The sequence below is a fragment of the Pectinophora gossypiella genome, chromosome 16, assembly GCF_024362695.1.
Source record: "Pectinophora gossypiella chromosome 16, ilPecGoss1.1, whole genome shotgun sequence".
NCBI lineage: Eukaryota > Metazoa > Arthropoda > Insecta > Lepidoptera > Gelechiidae > Pectinophora > Pectinophora gossypiella.
The window spans coordinates 29469-45659 of record NC_065419.1 but is presented as its reverse complement, the minus strand read 5'-3'; the positions used below and the strand labels follow the sequence as shown (position 1 = coordinate 45659).

Genomic DNA, 16191 nt, shown 5'->3' with positions numbered 1-16191 from the left:
CTATAAGTAAAGTAATCCCGTTCTCTCTTTAAACTACACCCTACACACTTATCAACCACACTCACACTCCCACTCAAACACATATTCACACCTTTACATACACACTCACCTCATACAGATCACAAACTCACACCGACACAACTTTGAGTCTATAATCAATTTAATTTATTAAATATCATTATATAAAAACTGTTTCCTACTACTACTACAAGTCTGCTCATAATGACAATGTACTTTTCTATCTGCATAACCTATCTAGGGTAACCTTTAAGTAGCTTAAGTTGGTTTGTTAAATACTTTATTATATGTTCTGTTTTATAAGCTGTTGGTTATCTAAATAAAATAAATAAATAAATAAAATTTAATAAAATCTCAGCCACAGGTTTGTAAACACAAACCGCATACACAGGTACCAGAGCTGGCCGCGCGCCGCGTGAGGGCCGCGTACGTCTGCGTTGACGGATCGCGAGTGATGTGGAACAATCGACCGATTGTTTCCGTCTGGCATCAGTGACAAATCGTAAGAATTGCGGGATAACTTCGGAAAACCGAGTCACAACATGACAGACAGCATATCTTCTTTTACTGTTAATGACGGGTCCGTTTTTCTCATAAATAGGTAGCCATGACTAAGTGTGATACATCAACATCATCATCAGCCGTATGACGCCCACTGCTGGGCATAGGCCTCCCCCAAGGATCTCCACGACGATCGGTCCTGCGCTGCCCGCATCCAGCGGCTTCCCGCGACCTTCACCAGATCGTCGGTCCACCTTGTAGCGGGCCTACCCACTGAGCGTCGTCCGACACGTGGTCGCCACTCCAGAACCTTTCCGCCCCATCGGCCATCGGTTCTCCTCGCTATGTGTCCTGCCCACTGCCACTTCAGCTTTGCAATTCTTCGAGCTATGTCGGTGACTTTAGTTCTCCTGCGGATCTCCTCATTTCTGATTCGATCGAGCAGGGAAATACCGAGCATAGCTCTCTCCATTGCCCGCTGAGCGACACCGAGCCTCCTCACGAGACCCATAGTAAGCGGCCACGTCTCACTGCCGTAGGTCATCACTGGCAACACGCACTGGTCAAAGACTTTCGTCTTGAGACACTGAGGTATTTTGGACGAGAAGATATTCCGCAGCTTCCCGAACGCTGCCCATCCGAGTTGGATCCGACGAGAGATCTCTTTCTCGAAGTTGGACTTGACTTAAGTGTGATACAGTGAAGGATAATTATTATTATGAATAAGTACCTACCGAAACTTGATCAAAAAGATAATCATTACCGTAATTAATTTAATAAGGTACCGCAAAATTGTGTAAAATGGCCAATCAGTATTTCATTTTGTATAATATTTAGCTTACATTTTGTTTCGTTGTTTCAGGTAGAGCGGAAGCTGCAGTTGGCTGTTTGGGACATGTTACCCAGTGATTTAGTGTTGTAACGATTAAATGTTAAAGACCCTAGTGTGGTGAATGCGATGACGGTGGTCGGTGTGTCCAGCGAGTGACAAGTGTCAGTGTGTGTGTGCGCGTGTGTGGGGGGGTGGGGATGGAGTGACGTCATAATGGCGGACGAGAACACCATCATCGAGGGCACCGTCAAGTTCCGCGATGGCAAGAAGGTGAGTGTCAGGTGTAATCTTTATTATTATTGGCGCCCAACAAGGGACCCATGGAAATCCACACTGTCTTGTACGACATTGTCGTATAATTCGTCCTGTATGTTTAGCGTGCATTGAATTGTTTTGTATTACAGATAATAACGTAAGTGTTTTACAATGTATCCAGCAATGTGTGTGTAGTGTTGTTGTAATGCGGGCGCGTGATGACGTGTGTTTGTCCGCAGTGGAAGTCGCGGTGGTGCGTCATGCGGAAGCTGTCGCCGGTGGCAGGTGAGACACTCGCACACACACACACACATGTACAAACATACACATACATATTGCAGTCACATCATGTGACATACGTCACGCGCACTGCTCGTGATTAGGCTTGCGGTTTGTTATACACATGTGCATGTGAGCACCGAATAGAAGAAACTTCTAAAAGTTAATGATTTAATTCAATATTTTCTAACAATTTAGTGTACTACTCGTCGTGTCCACCGAGTGAGGCGCCGCCATTGTCGCTGCTCTCACTCGTTTCATTTACACAAACAGATCACCCGCGTTAATCTCCGCAGCCAGGAGACGTTCTTAATTAATTCCCACGTGCGGTGCAGCCGGTGCTTTATTGAACGCGAAAAATGAGTCTCATAGCAAATAGGTCTTACCCAATGCAACAGCAACTGTTAAACAATATAAACACTCAACACAAAGTTGAAAGTGATGTTTTATAAGTAGTTTATTACCGTAATTTAACGAGTACGACATCCTGACGTAGTGTTTACGAGCCGCGGCAGATGTCACTCGGCCGCGTGCCGGGGCCACACACGTCACACGACGTCTCCTTGCTATACAGTAGCTTCTTGTAAACATCCTCCGGTCCGGTCACGGGCCGCCGAGGACACTGTTGATCTGTATTCTTATTACGTAGTGAAATACTGGAAGTGACATTTGTTTTTAACCGACTTCAAAACGAAGGAGGTTACTAATTAGTACTTACACTTAATAAGTAGACAGCTAATTGATATGACTTTCTCAAATAGTTTAAAGTTACCTTAATCTTAACTACCTACTACTAAGCAGACAAGAATCTATCAATTTTGAATTTACAAAAGCAAACGATAGTGTGTCCGCGAGTAGTGCGTGTGTGAGGGCCCGCAGTGAGGTGGGGCGTGTGGGGCGTGTTGCAGACTGCGTGCAGCTGCAGCTGTACCGCAGCTCGCGGGGGGCGGGCCGCGGGGCGGGCGGCGGGCGCGGGGCGTGCTGCGCCGCGCTGTCGCTGGAGCAGTTCGTCGGCGCCGAGAGCGGGTTCACGCTCGACAAGCACTCCAACACGCTGGCGCTCGTGTGCCGCGACCTCGTGGCCGTGCTGGCCTTCGAGACGCGCGAGCGGCTCATGCAGTGGCAGGTGAAGGTGGCGGCGGCGCTGGGCGCGGCGCGCAGCCACACCGTGCTGCTGGCGGCCGCCGGCGGGGCCCTGCCGGCCGGGCCCGCGCGGCTGCTGCTGCGCGGCAACAGGGCCGCGCTCACTGCCGGGGCGCCGCCGAGGCTGCTCGCGCTCTTCGAGCTGCAGCATCTCAGGTGCGGATTTGAGACCTTCCTTCGTTTAGTCTTGTCTTTGGTCGCATGGATTTCACCTGAACGTTTCGTTCCCAGGCGATACGGCGTCGTCGATGGGCGATTCTGCTTCGAGGGCGGCTCACTGTGCGGCAAGGCAGAGGGTCTGCACGTGCTGGTGACGGACCGACCGCAGGACATCCTGCGGGATTTCGAGCTCGCTGCGCGCGGCCGGCTGTCCCCGCGACGCCGCCCTACTCTGGCATCGAGAAGAACGGAAAGTGAGCGGCGGCGATGTATGAAAAGTAGAAGGTTATCTCTACTAATTCTTGACATACTAACCATATTTATGTGGTCCGCAGGCGTAGAGAGTCCGCCACCGAGTGGCAGCGAAGCGAGTTGGATGTCGATGCGGCCGGAGGCGGGCGCAGAGGACACGGCGTCAGTCCGTGGGCTGGCGGCGACTACAAGTAACGGCGGCGTGGCGCTGGAGCGCTGCATGAGCTGCATGTCGAAGCTGGGCGCCATGTCGCGCTCGTCCACGGCGGCGCTGACGCCGGGCGCGCAGCACTTCAGCCCCGCCTGGACCATGGAGGCGCTGGCCGAGCCCCGCGCGCCGCCGCCCCAGCGGCCCGGTGACGTCACGCGGCCCGGTGACGTCACGCGGCCCGGTGACGTCACGGCGCCGCCCGAGCGGCCCGCGCGGCCGGCGCGGCTCGACCTGCCGCGTTCCTGTTCCTGTCACACGCTCGATGACAGAGAGTCCTCGGGAATCGGTCCCTATGAAAACTACGATGTGCCGAGGGTTCCCTCTACCGAGGTAAATCATGGTTACGCTGATTTCGTGCTAACTTTAGATTGACTGTGGATTTGATGTAATTTTTAAGCTTTACTTTACTGTCGACAGGTCGAAGGCGAATATTACGATACGCCGAAAAGACTAAGAGAATGTTTCGATGACGAACTGTTTCGAATCACCAGAAGTTCGACGGCGAACACGCTCATATTGAAGAAGCCGTGCGGTTGTTTACTTAAATTCGGGAAGAAACGTCGCGAGCCTACGGTGGTGGAGGCGGAGGAGGAGTTGCGCGCGGCGGCATGCGCGTGCCAGCGCGTGACGGACTGGGCCAACACGTGGATCAAGCTGCCCTACTGCCGCCGCGGCGCGGCCCGCAGCGAGCCCTCCACCTGCGACAAGGAGAACGTCACGCCCGACGCGGCCGCGCTCTACGCCACCATTGACTTCTCGCGGAAGACGAGGAGAAAAACCTGCAGCGGGGAGACGGTCGAAGTCGACAACGGACCGCTCGCACACTACGAAAACCTGAACTTCGCCCTCTCGTTGGAATATTACGAGAACGCGAAGGATATGCTCAGGAAGGCGGGCGTGACGCAGACCGAGCTGAACGCGATCAGTGCCAATTTGAAGCCGACAACGTTCGTGGCCGACAACCGCGGCTCCTGCACGAAATGTAAGTATCCGGCGAAACCTTCCTCGGCCACTAAATCGGACGACGAGTACCTCATGATGGAGCCGAACGCGATAGGCGGCGACAAGCCGGAGCACAGCCGCGCGCCGCCGGCGGGGTACACGCCGATGTCGCCCATCGCCGGGTTCGCGTTCCACACGCTGAAGCACCTCGCCAAGAGCCCCGGCGGCCGCCTGCTCGACGAGAAGTCCGCGAGCAACCCGTCCCTGGGCGCCAGTGCCGCGCCCGCGCCCCGCGCCGCCCGCGCCCGCCCCCGCTCCAGCTCGGCCGACTCGTCGCGCTTCCTGGACGACGTCAAGGAGTTCGACGGCTCCGGCAGCGTCGGCGGCTCCGCGTCGTCGCTGGAGACGTTGCGCGACGCGGGCGCACGCGGCGCCGCCGCCGACGGCAAGCTGTCGGACGTGGACAGCTCGGAGGCGTCCAAGGGGCGCGAGGCCGCGGCGCGCGCGGGCGGCGCGCCCGCCGCGGCCGGCAACCGCGACTCGTCCAGCTCCAACGACTCGGGCGTGTCCTCGTGCTCGCTGCGCGCGGCCGCGGCGCGCGAGCCCCCCCGCCGCCACGCGCGCGCCGCCGCCCGCCGCCCCCCCGCCCGCGGCCCCCCCGCCCGAGGGCCCCCCGCCCGTACGCCCCCCGCCCGCGGGCCCCCGCCGCGCCCGCGCTCGAGCGACGCGCCGCGCGCGCCGCCGCCGCGGGAGGACACCAAGTCCTCGTCCGCCGAGGCCGAGGTGCCGCTGTTGACGCTGCGCCCGCTGAGAGGTTCGTTTTCCCGATCGCGTCCCGATTTTTACGACGATTTTTTATTAAAGACGGAGGAGTAACCGGTGACGCGTGTGCGCGCAGGTGGGCCGGTGAGCGGCCAGGACTCCCGCAGCACGTCCAGCGGCACGTCGGACATGTCGGACTACATCGAGACGCTGTCGCTGTGTTCGTCGCACTCGTCGAGCGACACGCCGGTCACGATGCGGTGAGTACCTGCCGTGTAAAGGTGTGTATAGCGCTGACTAGTGTCCCTTTGACGCTCAGAATTTACTTTCGAACAGGTCAGTAATTAAACAGAAATTTTATAAAAAAGTTTATTATAAGGTATAGTATTTAAAAAAAATAGGTCTTTACCTATGAAACCGTTGTTCTGCAGTACTGGCCATTTCAAATCAAAATATTTTTTATTTGGCTAAAAATTTAAATTAAAATTAATTTTATTTTAAAAACATGGAATTCTTTTTCCAAAAGTAGTCCTTTGTTTATTAATTAGTGTTAAATTTTCATCGCATTTCTGATTTAAAACTGATATTAGGCAGTCAAATTACTAAACTGTATAACAACAATTTATGATTTAAGTATTTTTAAATAAAATCTAGAGCCCTGCATTATTCCTTAATCTATGGCTCTGTGTCGAGGTTTTTCTTGCAGTTTCTTTTCCCCGACTATACTGGTTGTAAGAACCTGCCGTAGTTTTAGGCGGATGACACGTTTGTTAACTATGTTACCTTCTGAATAAAGATATGTTAGAATTTGAGCCTGAGTTTTTTTATTTGAGAGAGCTTGAGTTTGAGTTTGAATCTGTGTCGTCCCCGCAGCGCCGGCGTGACGGCGTCGCTGCGGCCGCGCTCGGGCCGCGAGTACGCGCGCCTGGCGCCCGGCGGGCTGCGCGCGCACGCCGACGCGCGCTGAGCGCCCCCACCGCACCGCCACTCCGCGCCACTCCGCGCCACTCCGCGCCACTCCGCGCCACTCCGCGCCACTCCGCGCCATCCGCCGCCTGCACTCATTATAGCCTACATTTTTTATTGTATATGAATCCTCTTACTAATATGAGACGGTCTAGAATTTCAGACCTTTCCATGCTTCGACCGCGACGTAAGTTTAGTCAAGTACTTGTAATTATTTGTCATAACTTGCAAATCGCTTAGTCAAATTATTGTAGCAAACTTGTTGTGAAATTGATTGAATACCATGTATTCTGTGTGAAGCGGCCGCCCCCGCGCCGTCCACAGCCGGCGGGGGCGCCGCCCGTCTGTTGCACTCCACCGCCGGCACCTCTCTTATGAAAATATTTATTGATATTAATAATTTATTGTAAAGTATTGCAGTTGGAAACGAAACATGTAAAAATATGAGTAACTAAACGAATTATAAAACAGGTAAATAAAGTAATAACTTGCCAAATATACTTAGTCGAATTTCTAGTCACATAACGTTACCGGTCACTACTGCCGATGTAAATATTCTGTCCGTATGTATAATAAAATGTACATTAGTTTTGTAAATAATAGCAATAGTTAAAATTATTCCAAGAATTTATACAATTTACTCTCCACAACGGCTTTTTGTCTCTATACTTGGTAAGTTGTCGTAATTGCCGTGACCAGCGAACGGTACGTACAATGCTCGTGCTGCGCCGTGCACACGGTGCGACTCACAGCAATAAGCAGAACGACACGGAGATCCGTGTACATATTATAGAGTAGTGTGTTAGTGTGCGGCCGCGTGACGTCACACGCGTGCACGTAGACGGGGCGCACGCGCCAAGACTGGTATGTAAGCAGGTTGTCTAGATCCTAATTGATGCTAGTGAAGCAATTTATATTATTAACATAAACTATGTTAAAAACTCAAATTTCTCAATAAAAATATGACAGACAATACTATATTTCATTTAAATATCTTAAACATACTTTCTTGCAACCGTTCATACAGTGTTTATGGAGTAAAACCAAATAGAACGACATGTCATCGAGACAAATAAATTAGTTTCCCCATAAAGGCCGAGAATCAACCGTCCTTCAATTACGATAAAGCTTTGCCCTACCGGCGAGGGTCACGCGGGGTGCGCGGGGTGCGACGTGTGTCCTGCATGTAAATATTCATCAGCGGCCGCTGCGCCGGCTGCCTAATGACGGCTGCTCCACGCCGTGACTTCCGCCTAATTAATTTGTCTGTTCAGAAAACATCGAGCCTCTTGAGATCTTTATAGAAATGCAATTAGGTATCATCTATGAAAGAGTTACCCGCCGTAGTGTTTAATAACTACTCGGCATGTTTCGCAGATTGCCCAGGATGCACCTGACGGAATCTGTGAGCCTTTCTAAGGGACATGCTTACTACACCAGATGCTTCATGCATCAGAAGGCTCCGTTCTTGCATTTACCTCACTACCCCACATAGCAGATAACAGAACAATTTAGCACAACGTATCGTTTGTCATAAAAATATTTTATTGGTAAACATTTTGTAGTGGAAGCGTATAGATAAACGTATGAAGGGCTGTGCAGGCACAGGAGATTGAAATGGGATCCCGTACATGTAATCAGAGAAGCGGCGGTGGAGTGAGGGGTGCGGGGGAGCGCGCGTGCCCCGCATGCGGCCGGCGACGAGCCGCTGGGCACGGGCCGCACGCCCGGCGACACGGACCACAAGCATGGATGATGACTCCTGGCAGTTAAGATAAATAAATACGTATCTACTAGTTAACTAGACTAATTTCAAAATTATTACCGATGTCATAAACACTATTATCAGACATAGACTATACAGATTTTGTTCGATAGATACTCTTTCTCTCTCTTGGCATTTATTATTCGGACGTGTCGTTTTCGGAGACACATCCGTCGATCATGTTTCTGGTCGTCCTCTTGGAATAAACCCTGGTACCTGGTAACATTACCCACATAGTCGATAGATACTTGGAAAGGATAAAATATTTTTATTAAAGCCCTGAAGAAATTGGTAGGCAGCTCTGCTTTTTTACAAAAATACAAACAAAAATGAATATCATCGATCGTGGGGATAATTTTCTTATAAATTGCGTCTTATGAAGTATGTTGTACAGATAAATGTCGTAATCAGGGACGTGGCAACTACCTATTAGTGTTGTGGCGCGAGCTTGTTGCTAGAGTCATACAGTTCGTTAAAGTGTTATTGAGTGCGACACACGTCACGGGGCGGCAATAGGTGAGGGCGGGTGACCATTCACGTGCGGGTGGCATTGAGCTGCAGATATACTGCGGGCGCGGGGACAGCGGCGGCCGCGGCGGAGGCGGCGGGGGGGAGTAACGACTTCCGCTTCCGGCGCCGGCCGCGGCCGCCGCACGCGCCGACACCGGCCGTAGCTCCGAATTACGACGCCATTTGTTGAAATACGAGAGATTTTATTGCGCTGCCAATTTTATGCCGCCGAGCACAGACTTATATCACGCGTTGCAGGTCGCACGAGCCGGCAGCTCGCGTGCGCTGTCTCGTCAATAAATATTACGATTGATTTTAAAACTGTCGTGGAGGAATATTTTCAACCCCTTTATACAGATTTGATGAAATTGTTTTTGTCGTTTTCCATTTGAATAGTTTTCTGAAGAAGCTCAGCGGGGTTCCGCTTAGGGGCACGCGTTCCTCACCCGCCCCTCACACGCCGCCGCCGCCGCCCGGGGCGCCGCGAGTGTCGGCCGGTATCGGCGGCGGCTTATCGCCACAAAGAAAGCTCCGCGCGAGGGCGAACGCGGCGGCACGGCGGCGAGCGAGAATAAAGAATATAAGCCTTTGTGCGCCTATCTGTTGGGTCTCCTCGGTGTCCAACGGATCTAGTGCTATGTTGCTATTGAAGTATCTATGTGTGGTGAAAGTAGCGCGCCGCCCGCGTGCTGTGCGCACAATAGAAACGTTTTTGCTTTGTTGTTGAGAGCTTGTTGTTACACTGACCCATTCCGTAAGCCAACTAGTTATTGCCCATGCACACTCCAATATACTTGTACACATCTACCTAGTGCAGTATAAATAGTGTAGACTAACTAGGAGTGTCCGCTAGGACGCTTATCCTGTAGGACTTTAACAGTAGTTACACATCTCTGTCAGTTACAGATACACACTAATACACAGCATTACAATGCAATTGTGTGATAAGAAAACCATAATATTTTTAAAATTGTATTGTATACAAAAGTAATTGTATTGTATTGTTTTTATCTTTTTGTAATTTAGCTATATTAAGATTAGACACTGCCAGAGTCCGTAGCTGGCTCGGTAATGTGTCGGTGTGACATCTTCGAGGCACATCATCCTGGCCAATCACGAGTCTTTATTTCACATGAAATTAATGCTGTCAATGATAGGATTAAAGTTGAAAGAAGAAAACACAACACAGGATGACAATTATTATGAGGAAACTGGCGAGTTGTTTGGATATCATTACCGGCGGCGCGACGAGCTGCCGGCAGTAATTACTTGTGTAATTAGCGGCAACTTGTCGATACCCCGACGAGATACGAGATACGAGATTCCGGCCACCAGCCGCGCTACCATGCGAATGTTTTACTTATAAACTGCATGAATTTATTTGGTAGTCAGAGGTTTTGGGGGTTTGGTTGGTCATCGCAAGATGAAGTAAGTAAGTACCCACGCCTTACCGAGCTTTCTTTTAGACGAACGTCTGTAATGGTCGAGTCAACTGCGTTAGTCAAAATCGAACGAACTGCCTCCGCTTGAGAAGCAAAGCAAGGCGGTGTCTTGCGGGACCGCGGTGACTCTCTGTTCTGTATAATTGATAATAAACGAGTAGTCACAGTCATTTATTGGTAATAATAATTACACGTCACAGATATTACAAAATTCAATTAAATTCAATTTATATTTTAAATACTATTACGGAATTCAATTACATTAAAATATATTATTAATTATAGGTCGTCAAAACTATAGAATGCCTGCCCGATGAATGCCTGAGAGTATATCGATGTTTCTCGCGGATTATTCAATTTCAAAATGACACATTACGTGGTGGTGATAATAGAACATATTTTACATTAATCTGAGTAAGTATGAATATGATTATTATGAATACGGGCAAAAGGAAATGTCTACTACTACACTATGGCTATGTAATAGGTCGACACAAGCTAGGCCGACATTTGGAGCTGCTAGCGGCGCGCGTGCATGCAAATGTTGGTGTTTGCTGTTATCTCTGCGTGTAGGTATCTCGCAGCTCGCAGCAGATAGCCGCTCGTAACTCTACGTCATGTCACGGGTTATGTATACCTGGTACCTGGTGCCGTGTGGACGACTGTTACATACTACTTGTAGTTATCAGTTATAAAGAAAATAAGATTATCAAAACCTGTACGTGTCCCGAATTCTCCTACGGCGTAAGGCAAGAAAGTTCATATATGATAGTTGAACTTTTGCTTTTTTGTTTTGGATAAGTAATATCGGATCTGCATTTTAATTAGCAAATATCCACATTACCTACATATATTTTTGTACAAAAAATTGTCGATAAATGATACATTAAAGCGTGTTGGTCAGCGAGTGTCCCCGGGGTGTATCCACTCGGCGACCTGTTCGGTAATGGTTCAAATTGTTCGCGCTCACGCCTGCTGTAATACATAACAAACAAATCAATGTGATTGCTTTGTTTACATCGATTGCTAAAACGTACTCGCAGCTCGACAATAAACTGGCCGCGATTCAATTTAGATGACATTCGATTTAATTTCCAAATTGCATAGTTTCAATAACAATTTGGCCTCTAACGTGGCAGAATGTCAAGCATTCGATAAAATCGCCAATCCAGTGATTGGACTCATTGCATGAGAGTTTTTGTTATAACTTGTACTAACTATTTATGTAGTTGACGGCTGTAGCCGGCAAACCCATCGGTGTAACCGGTGGTGCAGTCGTTGTACTCATATGCGGTAATAAGTATATTACATGACTGGTCATCAATTACTACAAAATGGTTAACAACAACATGATTCCATTAGTATCGACCACAAGCCCTCGTAAACACATCAAGACGGATGAACACTCAACACTAACTAGTAAACCAAACAGCGGCGTGTTCTCGTAACAACTCGTTACTGTAACAAATCGTCTTTGCGCACGCAATGTGAATTTAACTAACGAGTGACGAAGGATTAGGCGAGGTGGTATTAGGGCGGAATTAGCCTCCGTTCGTTTACAAGGTGGTGCGTCGTAGATACGAGGCCGCCGCGCGCCGGGCGCGGGCCGCGACACCTGCGTCTGTAGCGCGCGGCCTATCGCCGCGTCTCGCACGCGCCCCACACTTATTACCTACAGAGAAATTAGAAGCAATTTCGAATCTCGGTATAAGTAATTATTGCGAATTGGTTGCCTGGAAGAACTTGCTGAATGATTAATAAATCAAATGAAATCAATTCATTTACGAGAACACATAAAATACAAAAAGGTAGTAAAATAAGGCCGCCTGTTGTCCATTGTGCTCAATAAAGTATTTTATGTATTATTTGGTAAAATTTGGATTTAAATAATTTGCGATATTAACTTTGTCGTTTGACAGAGACTAATGATTCTCTTAACGGTTACTGCTTCAGCTTACAGTAAAGTGTACAGGTTGTTTGCATGATCAATATAATATGACATTAGCTCAAACGCAGCAACGGCCCCGGCGGCGCGGGCGGGCGAGACAGGGCTGGCCGCTACATATTTAATGCTCGTATCAGGCAGCCATTACCCGTAATGCGCCGCCAGCAAACATCTTTTTTTTATTTCCCCTCCGGAAGTTACAGATTTCGTCAATTTCGTCGGGTGTTTAATTGAAGCCATTGAAATGTGCAAAAATGTTAACCCTCCTGTTTTATGTAATTAAAAGGATGGTTAATATTTTGTACACATATTAAACAAAAGGGTGAATTGAAGTAAAAGCACTGTTCAAACAAAGCTTCGGCGTCATACATCACCGAATAAACAGCGCGTCGCAGTCGATGAATAGTCAACGATGTATCATCTTTCATACATACATACATACATAAACTCACGCCCGTAATCCCTAATGGGGTGGGCAGAGCCACAAGTAATCAAAGACAACTTGCAGCCACTGTTGATACGAATTCCAAAGATGGATATGATGAACCTTATGGTGATAAGGGATCAGCCTATCGCCCATAACATTAGTCCATCATGTTAGAGGACACAATCCCTCTGTCGGTTTTCAAATAGGAAAGTATTAGGTATGATACTTAGGATACCTATTGTTGTACACTTTGCGAGTCCAATACTCAACGTTAGAGGTTGGCATCGCACCGTCCTCCCTGCTTGTGCTCACGTTGTGAACATGATACTCCTATCCTAGCGTAACGAACACCTTGATATCTTATACGTAGTATTATTTTTTATTCTATGAGTGTATTATTGTGTTGAATCCGTATACGACCACAGAACACTATTGATTGATATAAATAATTATGGGCTACGGGCTAATGGAGTGAGACATTTATGTTTAAAATTTGTTTTTGAGTTCAAATTCTTCAAACATGTTTTCCATTGGAAGTGGAAATAAAGTTAGCGAAGTAATATGTTCGCGAGTATCGAGGGCGGCACATGACGCAACAGTATCAAGACAAACATGAAAGCGAGTCATAAAATAATTAGCCATACATTACGGAAGGCGGCGAGCGCTCCTCACACACACACACACACACACGAAATGTTACAAGTACGTACATAATTGATAATCTCCATATTATAACGAGGTGTGAACATGTCGACGGGATTTTAATACACCAGATCAAACGTCACCCTCCCACGATAGGGTTTAATTAAAAATAATGTACTTACAAATATGTAATTTTATTTGTGTAGGCCCGCTACAAGATGGACCGAAGATCTGGTGAAAGTCGCGGGAAGCCGTTGGATGCGGGCAGCGCGGGACCGATCGTTGTGGAGATCTTTGGGGGAGGCCTATGCCCAGCAGTGGGCGTCGTACGGCTGATGATGATGATTTGTGTAGGTATTTAACCATGTTTACATCCTCCGTACCGAAGTATTTGTTGAGCCATTGGGCTTACTTACGATCCAGAGGTCCTGGTTTCGATTCCCGGTGAGGACGCGTCTAGCAAAAAATAAATGCCACACGAAAATAAATATGACAACTATATACTTTTCCTGCGACACTCTCATACGTCCAGCTAACGGCGGACGGTACGTGCACGCAGCGCACTACGATTTTAAAAACACATGATTTATGACAGCTCCACGGGAGATGTAAGCTGAAATTATGTAACAAACCTGTACTAAATGCCTCGTCCATTTGCATAACTGAAATAATTTCACCGTAACAGGTTTGTTTGTAACCCAAGCCATCATTTCATGTTGTTTGTTGTCCGCTGTTGATTGTAAATAAATGACCGCGTAACAGAGCAGGCATTACATATATTTGTTGAGTGTTTTGAGTTCCTTTACTACCTACAAGTCTTTTTTGACGTGACTTATTGTAGATTTACCGCAAATGGCATTAACTACTTGGCCGGAGCTACCTACATTATGTATGATTTTTCATTAGAACTTCGAGGATTTTGAAGAGTAGGTCACGATTCACGATAATTATATTTCAATCATATTAAAATCTCTTTAGAAAAGGCCTAATGTCCAGCATTAAGGCTGTGAGGAGGATATCAACAAGACATTAGGACTGCAATATTAAGTAATTCCGGAATAATAAGTATGAGGCGGGTCATCTCGCAGCAGCCAGCAGGGCGGCGGGTCACTGCCTGCTGGCTGCTGCCGGTAATTACAGGGCGATCGGTACGAAAACATCATTTACTTGTAATGCTAACGGGCGCATCTGACATGGCATAAATAAAACAGCTAAATGTTTTCACCCCAGACGTTCGACTGCATAGATTTTCCCTATTACCGAATCGCAATATCCTTACGACAATCTGTTCTAAGTAGTTAGTCACTTTTATGGAGGTGCTGCTGTTATGTTTGTACTGTGTAGTTAAGTCCCGCCCGACGAAGGCGGCGCCTGCTGAATTATTCCGTGTGTCGCACGCGCCGCGCCGCCGCCGCTCCCGCAGCCCCGGCGACGCGTGCGCGGGACACTCGGCAGGTTTCAACATCCGTGTCTGTCTGCTTCCATTAGCTTCATAACATCCTCGTGCTTAGCATTACATTACACGAACGACATACATTATGTTTATTTACATATGTAATAAGAAATACTTATAAGATGTAGGTATGTATAAAATATTACCTACATGAAAATACAATAATATTTTCCAGAAGAAAATAATAAATGCAAATACTTGGGAATATTTTGTAGCGAGCATTTTAATTTATGTAAATGTCCTTTAACTGTAGCAACATGTAAAATAAAACAGTAATATCTGTGAATAGAGGAATGATAAATGATGTAATATCTACTTGCTAGTACTACGCTTAGTTTTTGTTTACCTAAACCTACTTACTAACATGTACTAACACAAAGCAAATATGCTATACATAAATCAGTGCCAGGAGGGGATAAATAATTGATCTAAGTTGTAGTTAAGTTTGCTGCATCTGGAGTGTGTCTCCAAAGCTTGGTGAACTTCGATACACATCTGCTAGTCGCTACAGTTCTTGTGTTATTCCCATGTCAATCAAGCACTTTTTGTCTAAGTATATAAGAAAGGGTAGCTGTTTAATGTTTACATTTAGTTACTTTCATAAAAAAAAACTACGTCTATTGCAGACGATATACGTTAACTTGGTCTGTTGAAGGTGTAGTGTTGACTGTAAGCTAAGTAAGTTCATTACAAGCAAGTGTCAGACTAGTGACACGTCCGCTGCAGAATCACGCGCGCGCCGGGCCGCGCGTCACCTCCGCTTCGCAAATTGGAGGCGACGCGCCGCGCGGCTGCTCCGTGTCGCGCCGGTCGCTTCACTCGCGTCTTGCAAGTTATTTTCGGCGTCATTAGAGTAATTATACTGAGCAGCGAGACGACGCGGCCGACGAGCTGCCTTGCTGCAGACACGGGGACGGTACAGCGAGGCGAGGAATCTGCACAGCTGCTTTTATCAGTGACAGCTCAGAAGCACGCTCCATTTTTAACCAGGAATTTGAAATTTAAAATATCTGTATAACATATCATTAAAGTATATTCATAATAGGTATGTAATAAGTGAGAAAATTAAGACGTAAATGTCCGCGCGCGAGGTCGCGTCACTTGACAACCGCTCAACAAAATATCCACTCGTGTCACTGTCGCGCTCCACCAATCTGATTCTGCAGCAAATCTCAAGAGCATGTTGATATCGGTGTAGGTAAATATGGAAATATCTCAATAGATCTTATTTATACCTATCTTATCTTCGTTTGACAAATACAATCTTATCTACTTAACGGTAATATCAAAGTTCACACGAGATTCACTTTTTGTTGTGATTATTTGCGCATGACAATTTTCTGCGCTAACGTTTTCCTAGTATTAATGAAATCCGGTATTAAAATAAAAGTGGTAGCACTTAAAACTGCGTCGTTGGAGCAAAAAGCTAAAACTAACAAGTAATATAACATGAAGGCGGTAATAGCGGCGGGTTTAACAGGCCTCGCTTTGTGCCGGGTTCACTACCGAGCGCTGCATACAGCAACCTGCACCCACCCGCGAGCAACCTGCGACGACTCTAACAACCTGCCACAGCCGAAGCACCGCCCACGTGGATATTACTGGCACATCCTGTACCGTTATCATCATATTGTGATCGTAAAATGCGCACTTGCATACATTGAATACTTACTTACTTTTTAAAACT

The 16191-nt window shown here is 47.5% G+C and overlaps 1 protein-coding gene across 1 annotated transcript; it reads left to right on the top strand.

The window, feature by feature from the left end:
- Window positions 1–1564: 1564 nt before the first annotated feature.
- On the top strand, window positions 1565–6321 carry LOC126373679 (uncharacterized). The gene is made up of 9 exons (XM_050019912.1): window positions 1565–1621; window positions 1846–1891; window positions 2794–3184; window positions 3260–3441; window positions 3523–3980; window positions 4068–5271; window positions 5320–5410; window positions 5504–5614; window positions 6228–6321. The coding sequence occupies exons 1-9, from the start codon at window positions 1565–1567 to the stop codon at window positions 6319–6321; spliced, it is 2634 nt and encodes an 877-aa protein (XP_049875869.1).
- Window positions 6322–16191: the final 9870 nt, after the last annotated feature.

What these genes read in the sequence shown, in the direction of transcription:
- LOC126373679 (XM_050019912.1), top strand. Translation starts at nt 1,565, where the DNA reads ATGGCGGACGAGAACACCATCATCGAGGGCACCGTCAAGTTCCGCGAT. An exon ending in AGTTCCGCGATGGCAAGAAG is followed by an intron (nt 1,622 to 1,845) that starts GTGAGTGTCAGG and finishes GTTTGTCCGCAG; the next exon opens with TGGAAGTCGCGGTGGTGCGT. An exon ending in GGCATCGAGAAGAACGGAAA is followed by an intron (nt 3,442 to 3,522) that starts GTGAGCGGCGGC and finishes TGTGGTCCGCAG; the next exon opens with GCGTAGAGAGTCCGCCACCG.